The sequence below is a fragment of the Eleginops maclovinus genome, chromosome 9 (genome assembly GCF_036324505.1).
Source record: "Eleginops maclovinus isolate JMC-PN-2008 ecotype Puerto Natales chromosome 9, JC_Emac_rtc_rv5, whole genome shotgun sequence".
NCBI classification, from domain to species: Eukaryota; Metazoa; Chordata; class Actinopteri; order Perciformes; family Eleginopidae; genus Eleginops; species Eleginops maclovinus.
Genome location: NC_086357.1, coordinates 28,793,793 through 28,807,948, shown reverse-complemented (window position 1 = coordinate 28,807,948; position 14,156 = coordinate 28,793,793). Strand labels below are relative to the sequence as shown.

Below are 14,156 nucleotides of genomic sequence, written 5' to 3'. Positions count from 1 at the left end.
CCTACACCGCTGGGTGTAGAGGTCCTCCATGGATGGCAGCTCCGTCCTGGTGATGTGCTGAGCAGTTTTCACCACCCTCTGTAGAGTCTTACGGTTGAGGGCGGTGCAACTGCCATACCAGGCGGTGATGCAGCCAGTCAGGATACTCTCGATGGTGCACCTGTAGAAGTTGCAGAGTATCCTGGAGTCCATGTTGAACTTCCGCAGCCTGCGGAGGAAGAAGAGCCGCTGTCGAGTCCCAGTAGAGACCCAGAGAGACGTCCCAGGTCTTAATCCGGTACTCTCTTTACTCTGCTCTCATGCCTTCGTGGATCTCCTTTACTTTCCTAATGATTACCTGTCTGAGTTTCAGAGAATCCCCGGGTACGAGCAGCTGGTACCGGCAGACTCCTGAGATGGGTTCAGAGGAACCTCTGTGGCTCAGAGGAATCTCTGTGGTTCTGAGGAACCAGAGAAACCTCTGTGGTTCAGAGGAACCAGGGGAACCTCTGTGGTCCAGAGGAACCTCTGAGCCTCAGACGGATCCTGGAATAACCGTTATTCTAATTTTAGTTTTCTGTTCCTCTTTCAACAGGATGCTCTCCCGCCTCCCCCCCCACCTCCCCCTCAGTCCTCTGTCGATGGCGCTGCGTTCTCATTGGCTGCCGGTCAGAGACCCTCCCCCAGCGTCAGTGAGCAGAGCGGCAGACAGAGACCCACAGTGTGAGTTACACACACACACTCCCGCACTACACACACACACTGCTCACATGTGCAGTGAGACGTCAGGAGGGGTTAGTGCAGCGGAGGGGGGGGTCTGTCAGTGAGAGCATGTGCACAGGTGACCGGGTCAGATCCTGCATGTGAGGGTCCCCTGGGTCTCATTGGAGGATCTGACCTCTACCCCCATTACTCCCCAAACACCTGAGAAGCATTACACGCACCGTCATTCTGAGCATGCCTCTCTGCTCCGAGACCCCCGTCCTCCGGCCCGCCTGCTGCAGAGCTCAGAACAACCCCACCGTTCAGCATGTTTTATTCCTGTCATCAAGAGGGCCCCTGAGTGGCCCCTGATTGGCCCCTGAGTGGCCCCTGACATAAAGGAAACATCTGTACAGTCTGCAGAGGAGCCCTCCACAGTCCAGAGTCCAGATTGAAGCAGAACCACTCTGCTGCTGATGCAGCTTTAAACAGTGTTTTCAAAGAGTTCTTTTAAAGAGTTCCGGGTCTCCTTCCCTGCAGCTACGTGGCCATGTTCCCCTACGCCCCCCGTAAGGAGGACGAGCTGGAGCTGAGGAAGGGAGAGATGTTCCTGGTTCTGGAGCGCTGTCAGGACGGCTGGTTCAAAGGAACCTCCATGCACACCGGCAAGATTGGAGTGTTCCCCGGGAACTACATGAGCCCCGTCAGCAGGTCAGTCCCACCTAACCCCCTGTCATACCTGACCCCTGTCACACCTGACCTCCTGTCACACCTGACCTCCTGTCACACCTGACCTCCTGTCACACCTGACCTCCTGTCTGTCTGTCTGTCTCTCTCTCTCCCTCTCTCTCTCTCTCTCCCCCCCCCCAGGACGGTGTCGGGGACCACGCAGCCCAAAGTGCCCCTGAGCCTGGTCACGCAGGCGAGCCGAGGGGTCACCATCGTCAGCCCCTCGTCCGTGGCCCTCACTGCTGCAGTGGCTCCAGACTCACTCAAAGGCCCTCAGCCTGCCCCCCCCCCTCCTGCAGCGCAGACAGCTACCGGACAGCAGCCCAAAGTCCCCCCCCACGTCAGCTCGCAGATGACCGTCAACCAGGCGCGCAGCGCCGCCAGGACAGGTGGGGTCTTACTAGCCTTTCCTTCACAGAGCGGGACTGGGTTTCCTATTCCTGTGTTGGTCCCTGAAGGCAGCACGGGTAGTCACTATAATAAATGTTGTTGTTGTTGTTTTGCAGCAGCGTGTCAAAGCCAGGACCGGCCTGCGGCGTCAGTGACCCCCCTGCAGCCGCCGCCCCCCGGTTCTTACCTCCCCCACCTCACCCTGCAGCCCTCCCCCGCCCAGTGCTGCAGCCGGGGAGGGGCGGCCATGGGCTGCGCTGCCACCTCTCTGACCCCCCCCAACGTCAGCGCTGCGTCCCTGGAGGGCGACGTCCTGAGACCCCTGGCCGTCCTCAGCGTCTCCGGGAACAGCAGCGCCGCTCTGAACCCCCCCTCCGGCAGCAACGCCCCCCCCTTCAGACTGGACAAGGACGGCAAGGTGGGACAACGACTTGCATCAGAGTAGCAGAGATTTCAGTTCCAGTATCTTCAGATTCTATATAGTTATAATGTATTACTTTTTTACCAAACAAGGACACACACACACACACACACACACACACACACACACACACACACACACACACACACACACACACACACACACACATACTAACACACTCACCATGTTTGTTCTGCAGAGAGAGAAGAAGAGCCTCCTGAAGCTGCTTTCCAATAAGAAGAAGCCCCGCCCCTCGCCGCCCTCCTCCCCCACGCTGGAGGCGGAGCTAGCTGCTGCAGGTGAGGGTCCTCACGGCGCCATGGGCCCTGACTCTGCCCTCCCCTACTCCTCCGGCAGCCTGGAGCCCGAACCCATCGCTCCAGAGGTCTCCCATCGGAAGAGTGGCCCCCTGGAGGGAGGGGCTCCCATCGCGCCTCCCCCACGCCAGCCCTGCTCATCCCTCGTCTCCCAGCACCAAGACGCCCGGCCCATCATCTGTGAGAGGTACGGGAGCGCAGGTTCTGTTGTAACGCACGATGGTTTCTCTCAGTAAGAGCTGTTTGTGCTGCAAAGCATCATGGGACATGTAGTCTTCCCCATGCTGACTGCAAACGCATCGCTGTGGTCTGCTGGCTCTGGATCCCAGAACGACTCAGAGCCGTGATAAAAAGGTGTGTGTGTGTGTGTGTGTGTGTGTGTGTGTGTGTGTGTGTGTGTGTGTGCGTGTGCGTGTGCGTGTGCGTGTGCGTGTGCGCAGGTACAGGGTGGTGGTGTCCTACCCCCCCCAGAGCGAGGCGGAGCTGGAGCTGAAGGAGGGCGACATCGTGTTCGTTCACAGGAAGCGGGAGGACGGCTGGTTCAAAGGAACGCTGCAGAGGAACGGCAGGACCGGCCTGTTCCCCGGCAGCTTCGTGGACAGCATCTGACCCCCGATGAGAGAGAGCATGCTGGGATGCGCCACCTCTGACACTTTAAAAGGAGGCGGGAGCTGCAGACGGGAAGTGGCGCTGGACAGTGAGAGGAGCGACTCCTGCACTTGTTGTTATTTATATCTGTGGCCCGGCTGTGGATGTGTGCCTTGCTCTGTTCCTCACTTTACTGTACATAAGGACACAGAGAGGATCAGTCCAGATCCACCTGAGCGGTTCCTGTTAACTTATTCCACTCCGCAGACCGGCCTGTCTCTGCTGCAGCCGGGGTTCAAAGGAACGATGCAGCTCTAAAAGATCCTCTGATCCTTGGGTCTTCTCCTCGGGTCCTCTCCTCGGGTCCTCTCCTCGTGTTGCTTTGGATTCAACGAGAGAAAAGTCTCAATGAACTGAAGCGAAACCGAATGAAAACATGCTTTACAAACTCATTCTTTGCTCTGTTTGCTCGTTTTGTGTAAGTGGATGCATGATGAGGGTTTATAAAATGCTAAAAACACACAGAGAAACTCAGAGACGACTTCAAACAGCCAGAGAGGACACAAGGAGACATGAATGCACTCAAAATAGATGCAAACCCCCACAGAGAGATGCAAAACAACAACAAACACACTCAAAAGGGTAAAAGTGTAAAAGAAACTGCAGCAGATGCAGATGGACCCACGAGAGACCCACAATGACTACCAGAGCTCCACAGAAAGGGTTCAGAGCGAGTCAGTGGTTTTCAGCACTACTCCACAAACGCATGAATAACAGAAAGCGTGCACAGATGAGTCGAGTGCTGGCCCGTGTGTTTGGTGAAGTGATAATGGAATGGATAAATGATGTCAGAGTTTGTAGACATGTTTTCATAAAGGTTTAAACCCGTTTCCTTTAAGAGATGAAATGCAACGTGGGGCAGAGACGCACAGCTGATCAGAGCCAGCCTCCTCCTTTAGGCCGGCGCGTGCCTTACAGCAGTCTGACGTTCCTCCTGCTGGTCTTATCTTTGTTTCTGAAGAGCAGGGTTCTCCGATGCAGCAACACGCCACTGCTAGTGCTTTACAGACGGAACATATCCCCCCCCCCCAAAGGCATTACCTGGATCTGCCTGTACTGCACATCATTAGATGTCTCTGCAGGTTCACAGCCGACCTGCAGAGCTTCAGCAGGAGTGTGCACGTGCTGCAGGAGTGTGCACGTGCTGCAGGACTTCCTTTTTATAGAATGCGTAAAGCTCTCCTGAATCTGCAGCCACATGTTGCTTGACTTTCTGAGCTGCGACGCCTCCCTGCACACACTCCGGTTCTGTTGGTCACACACTCCGGTTCTGTTGGTCACACACTCCGGTTCTGTTGGTCACACACTCCGGTTCTGTTGGTCACACACTCCGGTTCTGTTGGTCACACACTCCGGTTCTGTTGTTCAGACTCCTGAGGCTGCTCTGACTACGCCATGAACCCGCCTGCACACATCAGCACAGCTGCAACAGAAAGATAACCTCCACACTTTTGAATTATTGCTTAAAATGTGAGTCATTTCTCACAAATAGACGTCAGAATCTGCAGTTTTCAGCCCCTAAAATATGCTGCTTTTCTCAGTTTTAAATCCTATTAACCGACATACATGTAAACACGTCACCTTGGACTTAAACAAGCTTAGGTTAATCTGCAACCCTGCTTCAAGCAGACTCAGTTTTTGTAACTCATTCCTATCGTGACTTGTGGCAATACATCGCAGCTAGCTGACGTGGCGCTCCACAGGAAGCGCTTCGACCCCCTTGATTTCTTTCTATTGTATTATTTAGTGGTCGGGTTTTGTTGTACATTATACAAAGGTTTAAATACTGTATTGACTTGAATGACTGTATGTGATTGAAGGGGACCGGGTCATAGTTTTGGTGCCTGGTAAACTATGGAGGCCAACAGGTGCTAACGCTCTACAACGGCCCAGACCTCTTTCGTTAGCGGAAAACTGCTGTTCCAGAGAGGATGCAGATATAGAAACTCAGATCAGAACTCAGAAACATCTGCAGCAACTCTTCAACACATGCAGCAGCTTCTTGCAGCGTTTGGTTTCTGCAGCCTCAGTAAACGCTGCTCATGTTTCCTCTGCTGAATGTTCTCTAGATGCTGCATGTGTTGAAGAGCTGCTGCAGATGTTGCTGCATGAGTTTCTATATCTGCATCCTCTCTGAAGCTGTTCCTCCTGATGGAAGAGGTCTGGGCCGTTGAAGCGTGTTTGCGCCTGTCGGCCTCCGTAGGAAACCTTTCCAAACTAAAATATCGGGGGAATAGGGTCACGTTCTCCTACTGTTTTCTCTAAATTGATTGGGACAAATGATGAAGTATTCCTATAGCCTCAGTGGAGCCCACTGCATTAATGTGACTTCTCCTCCGTCTGTGAGATTGAAACTCTTTGATTCGAGGCTGAGTCCTAGCTTAGTAGCTTGTAGTCTGTCGTTGAGGGACCACTGTGTAACTGACTGCTGGAATATGTTGTAGTGTGTTTGAAATGATGGAGGCGATGGTACGAATCACTGTTAGGGCCTCTTCATTGTTATTATCCTTTCTGATTTGTAGATCTGGCGTTGCATCGTTGTCTTGGCGCAGCGACCTCAGGCGCTCAGCAGTGAGCTTCCCTTCACTGTAAGCCTTTAGTACTCACACTAATGCACTATATCACTAATAACCTGACGTATCAAGCATAGGCTGCACACATGAAGCATTTCTCACAGGTAAACTCTATTGCAGTTATTGCACCACAGCTCTAACAGGCGTCCTCATGCCAAGGTGACTTACTTGATTTTGTACCTGTCTGTAGTTGGTCTGTTGTGCGTCTGAAAATGATGAAACTGAAATTTGGCACAAATCTATCGTGTGAAAAACATTCTGAAATATTTGAAAAATAAAACTCTATAACAATAAAAGCTAATGGTTTCCATAACGGGCCGCCCAGTGTGTGTTTGTTTACTTGTTGTTTTGTTTACTTTATTCTGCTATCACCTTTGTTTGCCTGATTTTGGTTCCGGAACACGGTGACATCACTATGGAACACTCGCGCTCCTATTGGCTAGAGCTCAGACACATTGTACGTGATAGGGGCTAAGGGGCGGGACATCTCTAAACTGGTTGACCAATCACAACAGATTGCCCAGCTAACAATGCAACACCAGAGTGTCGGGGGGGGGGGGGACAGGACCCAAGTGCGGTAAAACAAAGGGAGGCAGGTAGGGGTCCAAACAAAAGGCGAGCTTTATTCAAATCAAAGCTGAACTTTCAAACAAGGAACACCTCACCTACACTAACCAGGGGACACAGGGGGAGCAGGAGCAGACAGGCGGACGGACAGGAACAGGCAGGTACAGACACAAGGGTCATGGGAGAGAAAATACCTCCTACAAACTAAAGATTCCTCAGGAGATTCAAAACAACTCTAGAATGACTGCAATGGGACGAAAGATCCAACTAAAAGATGAGCAGTGACTAACAGAGGCCGAGCAGCTACAGACGCAGACTGACCAATGAGAGACCAGAAACAACATCAGACAGAACGGTGAACAACCAGCTTCAAAGAACCAAAACAACAGTCTGTGTGTGTGGGGGGGGGGGGGCTCAGTCTGTGTTGTTGCAGACAGTGAGGGGGGGGGGGGGGTTCAGTCTGTGTTGTTGCAGACAGTGAGGGGGGGGCGGGGGGTTCATGTCTGTGCCTGGGGGCTCTGTGTCTGATAGTCTGCACTCAGGATTTATTGGTTTCTAACACGATTCTCCTGAACGCGTCTGTCTGTCTGTCTGTCTGTCTGTCTGTCTGTCTGTCTGTCTGTACAGCCAAAAATGGATTTTTATTTTACTGTTTTTAAACTAAATTAATATTTTAATTCATTTTTTTTTGTCATTTTTTAAATTTTATTTTTTCAACATTTATTTTCTCTTTGCGTTCGGTCACCGGTTGGATCCTGCAGCCATCGGTGAGGTGTACTGTCTCTGATCTGGACCGGTTGGATCCTGCAGCCATCAGTGAGGTGTACTGTCTCTGATCTGGACCTGGGTCATACGGACGGGTTCCGTGTAGAAATCAACGGAGACGTTTGATTGGACAATAATGAACCAGGGTGAGAAACACAAAGCAGTCCAAGAGTCTCAAATATTTCTTCTTCTTGGCCTTTTCCTGATTTTGTCCTCAAAGACTTTCAGAGCGTCCCCAAGACAGCAGTGCTTGGATCACAGGGAGAACGCGGGGACATGCTGCACTAAAGAGTGTCATATCTGGATCTGGTTTCAGGACTCGCAGTTCTTCTGGGTCGTGGCTGTGATCGTCTCTCCTCTGATCCTGTAGGAATGAACACAACCAGCAGTTTAGATCCAGATTAAAATCAGGGTTTGTTCTTTGAGTCAGCTTCAGAGTCCTGACTGATGGAAGGCTTTACATCCCATCATATCTTCTCTGCAAACACTACGACTCACTGCCACAGCCCCTGTGTTTAATACAAGACTGCTGAACCAGCAGAGACCCCTTACTGACCTGAGGGTCTCCAGTCTGCAGTGAGGACTCTCCAGAAGACCTCTCAGCAGCTCCACTCCTGAATCCAGCATTGTGTTGTTACTCAGGTCCAGATCTCTCAGATGGGAGGGGTTGGACTTCAGAGCTGAGGCCAGAGCAGCACAGCTGATCTCTGACAGACTGCAGTTCTTCAGTCTGAATAAAGAAACCATGATGAGGATAAAGTCAGTTCATCATGCAGTCAGATGTTCAGGTCTGAAAGGTGGAGCTCATCAGTAAATCTGTCTCCTTCAGAAAGTAAACTGAGATTAGTTCAGAGGATCTTTATTCAGACCGTTTACTGAAGAAAACACACATTTACTTTAACATCTAGCAGTGAGGAATAATAGCTTCTTTAGGAAACATCAGCTGTTCAGACTGCAGACTACATTCAGAGAAATACAAATATGAACAACAACTACAAACGTATGGATGCAATATATTTATGGACAAGAATCAGGATGAATAACTAATGAAACAGAAGAGATCTGCAGCAGGAACAGAGACACAGGACTGACCTGAGAGTCTGCAGTCTGCAGAGAGGACTCTCCAGAAGACCTCTCAGCAGCTCCACTCCTGAATCCTGCAGAGGGTTGTTACTCAGGTCCAGAACTCTCAGATGGGAGGGGTTGGACTTCAGAGCTGAGATCAGAGCAGCACAGCTGATCTGTGACAGACTGCAGCGCTCCAGTCTGAATAAAGAAACCATGGTGCCTCTTTAGAAAACAAAGCTCCTGTTTGAAATAACTCCAGCTGTAATATCTGTTCAGAGTTAAACAGGTTTTAATGTCAGAGATGATGTAGAAACAGTCCACTGATAATCTGGAACTCTCTGCAGCAGTTTCCCTCCTCAGATGTTGAACTCCTTCCTCTCCCTCACACAGCTCATCAGTACTGACAGCATCTCCACTGACCCATGGAGCACAGAGTGAGTCTGAGGAAGCTCACACCCTCTCCCTCACACATTCAGCTCCTCTGTTATTCTGATTAATATTCAGTCATCATCAAAAGTGAGAAATAATAAGTCAAATGTTCTCAGAAACCATAAACACAGACAGATCTGTATGAAGAACAGTCAAAGCACTGACCTGAGAGCCTCCAGTCTGCAGTGTGGACTCCTCAGTCCAGAACTCAGCAGCTCCACTCCTGAATCCTGCAGCTTGTTCTCACTCAGGTCCAGATCTCTCAGATGGGAGGGGTCAGACTTCAGAGCTGAGGCCACGACTTCACAGTGAGTCTCTGAGAGTCCACAGTCACTAAATCTATAATACCAGATATATTACAACAAGTGTTAAAAAGAGGAAACATTATTTTAACCTCAAGGATTTTCAGAATGATGATTTGACAAACAGCATGTTCTCAATGACATTTTAAATTATATGCAGCTCCGGAAAAAGAGAGCACTCCAAATGCTTCTTAAATGTCTACGTGTACGGCAGCCAGTCCAGTCTTTGTTGAATTTCAACACAGAACATTTTCCGTACTTTATAGAATAACAAAGAGAAAATCCTTTAACTCCAAGACTGTAAATAACAGAACCAGAGAAAGGGATAATGCTGAAGTGGTCTCTTAATTGTTCCTGTATAATAACATAGTTCTAGGTGAGTGAAATGTGTGTGTTGTCAGTGTGATCTGACCTCAGGTCTGAGCTCCTGCTGTCAGAGACAGCTGACAGATTGCTTCTCTGAGCATCTGAACATTTGTTTTGCACACAAAAAACTTAAACCAATAAAGTCTCAATATTTAAACTGAATACCATCAGCAAGATGTTCCCAGTAAATCAGCATTAAAACGTATTGGTGGGAAATGATAGAGACCTTATTTTAAACTCTAACACGTGATAAAAAGGGTGTTACATTTTGCTCAGTATTTAACCTTTGAGAATATTATAGAGTTTATCAGAATAATTAAACTCCTGATCCACACTAGTCTATCAAGTTAGTCAGGGATGCTCCGATCGGGGTTTTGGGGCCGATCACCGGCATCAGAGTCGGCCGGTATCGATCATAGGGTGGGTGGGGAGTATTGGGCTCTCCATTAAAGTGTTGCATTGTGAATTGTGTACATTATATATTCATATAGTATTTAGAGAATAAAAGGTACTGTTCTTAAAGCGATCCAACGGAACTTGTCAAAAAGCCCATTATGGAGCTCCCCCTACAGGCTTGGAGGTAATGTACGTTTACGACACTGTCGTAAATACAACACCCTGTCGCATTCACGTGCATTTGATGACGAACCGACGAGGAGTCAGAAGGTGCAAGCTATGTCGACCGATAAGGTAAGAGTAATCAAAGGTTTTACAGAAATATGACTACATAGTTTTATCTACTGTGATACTCGAAATGAATGCTGATACAACCAAAAGAATGACAACATTTGGTTTAGCTGAAATACTGCATAGGCTACATTGTTTTGTAAGTGTGAACCGTGGATGACATCTAACGCAATATTGTTGACAACATCGAAAAGGCACATAGGCATACTATACATTGGAACGTGCATTTTATTATAAGATAGAGAAGTTAGGTTTAGAAGATTACAAACGTACCTGGCGTGAGATTGAGGAAGAATGACCACATTTTATTTGCATGTCTGAGACGGGACAGATGACTTTTGGCATCTACAAAAACTACATGTCTCCGTGAGACAGGGATGACACTAATAAGGCTACAGCCTACATTGCATGCTTTCATGAATGACATTGGCAGGGATGTATATCACAATACATCAATTTTCGTTGTTTTATCGACATGGGATAAATCACAACCACTAACGTCACAGTAGTAACAGTTTATTATATCACTAGCTGAATTCGAAAGGATAATTCATGCATGGCTAACGTTGTATGAGGTTTGGATGTCAATACATTTTTGTGATTGTGTTGCAGGATTCAACTTCCACTTCAGCCTCTTCTGAGGTTGAGACCAGCCAGGTTGGAGGAAGAGGTCAGAGGAGCAGACGGGGGAGGGGAGCTAGGGGGAGAGGAGCAAGGGGGAGGGGAGGTGTGAGCAGGGGGGGTAGAGGCAGAGGCAGACCTAGGGTCAGAGATGTCGACCCAGAAGACCTGGGAAGGCTGCAGGAGCTAAAGGAGAGGAGAGCAGCCGAGTTACAGGTTTGATTATATGAACAATCCTCCACTAAAATGTTTAGCAGTTGCCAAAGTAAGACACATAATAACAATAAAAGGCTTATGTTTTAGATAAAGGTTTGTTCGCTTACCAACCTCCAAAAAGATGCTCTTCTGGAAAGAGTGATGTCCAGACTGCCGGGCCTCATGTTTGACATCTTGTCATTGCAAGAGGTTCCCCAAAGGCCTGATGTGCCAGATGGGGGGCCTTTACATTGGTGCACCTGCACTTACTGCAGGGAGATGACAACTGACATGGAAAGGCTCTGCTGCCGCCAGACCCCCCAAAATTGTGTTAGCACCATGGCACACATGGAATTTTTCATACTTGATATGGGTGTCCTAAGGCTGGCCCGTGCGGCATGGAACGATGTCTTTGCCATAGATGACGAACAGGAACCAGGGGTGGAGCAGCGCCAGTACAGGCATGCGGCATACCGCCAATTTGTCCTGTGGCAGCATGGACGCTTGGGTGAGGGCAATAGAGTTGTCATTCCAAGCTGCTGTGTTTGGAAAATAAGAACTACATTTCCTGACCCCTTAGGTCAATATGTTGGCTTCAGGGTGCGACGATTAATGTAGATGTGTAAATAGTTTTGATACCATTCTTATTTATGTTCAATGTTAAAAAAACATGTAGAAAAGGAATATAGTCTTCATCAGAGCTGTCCTCATCTTCTTCCAAGCTCTCCTGACCAGGAACCTCCCAGCCATCATCCATGTCAATACTGTACATAAAAACAGTTACAAAATACCCACACAACACCACAGACTGGTACATACAATAAAAAAACACGAACTAAAATGGTTTCATGTGCAAGACTTACATGCTATTCCTCAGATCATTCGCCTCCTCCTCATCCAGAGAGTCATGCTGCTCTTCTTCAGCAATGCTCAGGGAGTGCATGCTGAGTAGAAAACGAATCTCAATATATAGTCGTCAACAAAACAATGCATTACGGTCGCATTTGTAAGACGAACTTACCTGGATTCCAACACACCGACCTCTTCTGTTTCTTTGCCCAACGGTTGAACACCTTGCACAGAAAATTCTTTGTCCCTGATTCAGATAAGATAAAGAAGTCAGTCACAACGTACAATGCCCCGCATGGCTGGTTTGAAACGCAGTTCTAAACACATACCCATCTCGGTCGGACTCTTCTGAAATACTTGATACAGGCGGTGGTGGTGGTTGAGCATGTCCCTTGCTGGGTGTAGACGTTACTTGCCGCTTTTGATAGCTGGAAAAAAGGACCTGGTCAGTATGTTCAGCTACAACTGTACACGGGTTTGCACAATCACTGCAGGCAACACACAAGTAGCATGATAAGCTAACGAAAACATGAACCATAGACAATGTGCTTCTAACAGCTGACTAAGGGAATGCTAACGGACAGTCAACTATCACTAAATTAGTTGGAAATATCTGTAATATACCCCGAGACTAGTGGGGCTTGGTTGGCAAGTTAGCCACATAGCGATCACAATATCATCAGAGAGGCGTATGCGAGAGTCCAGCATCAACGTCCAATGTCCAAGCTTGCTAACATCGCTATCGAGATGTCTTGCTAGAGGCTAACCCATAGACTGTCTATATATACAGTCTAGAGGCTAACCCATAGACTGTGTATATACACAGTCTATGGGCTAACCCATAGACTGTGTATATACACAGTCTATGGGTTAGCCCATAGACTGTCTATATATACAGTCTATGGGCTAACCCATAGACTGTATATATACAGTCTATGATGAAGTGAACTGTATATATAGACAGTCTATGGGTTAGCCCATAGACTGTATATATACACAGTCTATGGGTTAGCCCATAGACTGTCTATATATACAGTCTATGGGCTAACCCTATCGAAATCTGTTGAAAATAGATTCCCTCAGTTATAATAACAAACTAGCGAGTCACTTTCCGAACACAGTGAAACATAAAGCAAGTACAACACAGCACAAAGCAAGAACAGCAAATAAGCTACTTACTAATCCAGCAGAAAGGTGGCCAGCTCTGAATCAAACTTGTACCCAAATGTTTCTTTCAGATCTCGCCAACGTGTATAAACTGTTCCGAGAGCAACTCTAGTCCGGTCTCTAACTTTGTCGGCCTCTCTCTTTCTCTTCCTTGCTTCATCAGTCAACGTCTTCTTTGTCTTCGGTGCCTCTGCCATGATGATGTACTGACAATGCTGCGCTTGCTTCTCCTTATACCTGGGTGCGTGGAGGGGGTCTATTTGTTATTGCGGTAGGTGTGCCAGAAAGCAAGTCGAAGTACTTCCGCTCATCTCCCGGCCCGGTCTAGCAAAGTTACATAGCGCAGTTATCTCACCTCAGACCCCCGATGGGCATGAAAGAGAGGCAAATCGTCATATTCAAAGTCATTCTAGCCGCTCAATTTTTTCCAAGCTGTTATTTTAAGGTACAAATGCTACATCGGATCGCTTTAACAGCATTGCAGAAATACGTTTACAGCAGCTTGCTTTCCTGACTTGGCGCTGATGAGGTCTGTGGTATTACATTGTCGTGTTGCGTTCCACCACGAGGGATGTCTGATCACACACGTTGTTTTTCAGTGGCGTTTTTATGTGTACAAAACTGGTGGGAAATGAACGCCTTAGATATATAGGCTTCTTGTACCTTAATACATGGAGTAAAGAGCGCTGTCACAAAGCACAACTTAACAACAATAACACCCGTCCTGCCTCAGCTTTAAAACACCTGACTGTATATACAGGAAAACACAGACCCTCGTCTGGTGGTTACTCTATCAATCGATCCAGCAGATGGAGAGGCTAACGGCTGAGCACAGACATCAACATAAACTATACTTTCCCTCACCAGAGCTCCAGCAGAGGGTCAACCGCTTTCATTTCTGTTTGTGTTATTCCCCGCTGGTGATAGTCTAAGCCCCCTCGTCTCCTTTTCTACATGTTTCGCTGAACACACACTTACAGCTCTTCACCCCTCTTGTGATTATTTTTTGCCGCACACACTGAATTCACAGTGGCCCCACCCCGCTCAGCCCGGATCAATAGGCTCACTGTGGACACTAATCAGAAGAACGCACTCTAATTTACTGTCTTTTTCGGACACCTTGAAAAAGTGCCAGACCGGTGAAGCCATTTTGGCGAGCTTCTTTTGCCGATCAGAGCATCCCTATTAATCACATCTGGACTTACACAGCCTTCCTGCAGTTCCTCACAGCTGGAATCAGTCTCCGTCATCCCTCCACTGATGCTTTGTCATTCTTCAGGTCCAACTCATCCAGAACCTCCTCTGACATCTGCAGCATGTAGGCCAGAGCTGAGCAGTGGATCTCAGAGAGCTCCTTCTCTGATCTGTTCCCTGACTTCAG

General features: G+C 48.3%; 3 protein-coding genes across 7 annotated transcripts in view; 1 reads left to right on the top strand and 2 right to left on the bottom strand.

The window, feature by feature from the left end:
• Positions 1-6,072, top strand: part of sh3rf1 (SH3 domain containing ring finger 1) — a 35,775-nt gene extending 29,703 nt beyond the window's left edge. Inside the window, 6 exon segments of the mRNA XM_063892043.1 lie at positions 575-702; positions 1,222-1,392; positions 1,552-1,799; positions 1,917-2,218; positions 2,421-2,725; positions 2,979-6,072. Of these exon segments, the coding sequence (XP_063748113.1) occupies positions 575-702; positions 1,222-1,392; positions 1,552-1,799; positions 1,917-2,218; positions 2,421-2,725; positions 2,979-3,147 (1,323 nt within the window). The 3' untranslated portion in view covers positions 3,148-6,072.
• A 290-nt stretch (positions 6,073-6,362) lies between these two features.
• Positions 6,363-13,331, bottom strand: LOC134870175 (ribonuclease inhibitor-like). Of its 5 annotated transcripts, none has more exons than XM_063892241.1 (10): positions 12,788-13,319; positions 11,938-12,036; positions 11,781-11,855; positions 11,623-11,703; positions 10,888-11,523; positions 10,704-10,750; positions 8,754-8,927; positions 8,184-8,357; positions 7,648-7,821; positions 6,363-7,455 (listed from the first exon to the last, which is right to left on the bottom strand). In XM_063892241.1, the coding sequence occupies exons 5-10, from the start codon at positions 10,951-10,953 to the stop codon at positions 7,404-7,406; spliced, it is 687 nt and encodes a 228-aa protein (XP_063748311.1). In that variant the 5' UTR covers positions 10,954-11,523; positions 11,623-11,703; positions 11,781-11,855; positions 11,938-12,036; positions 12,788-13,319; the 3' UTR covers positions 6,363-7,403. The 5 variants fall into 5 exon arrangements, 3 of the variants coding, with proteins under 3 accessions (XP_063748311.1, XP_063748312.1, XP_063748313.1); XM_063892242.1 differs by having other exon boundaries at positions 12,901-13,319; XM_063892243.1 differs by lacking the exon at positions 10,704-10,750 and having other exon boundaries at positions 10,892-11,523; positions 12,788-13,313.
• Positions 13,332-14,021: 690 nt separating this feature from the next.
• Positions 14,022-14,156, bottom strand: part of LOC134869175 (protein NLRC3-like) — a 576-nt gene continuing 441 nt past the window's right edge. The window contains exon 2 of the mRNA XM_063890627.1: positions 14,022-14,156. This exon is cut by the window's right edge and continues 267 nt beyond it. Coding sequence (XP_063746697.1) covers positions 14,022-14,156 — 135 coding nt within the window.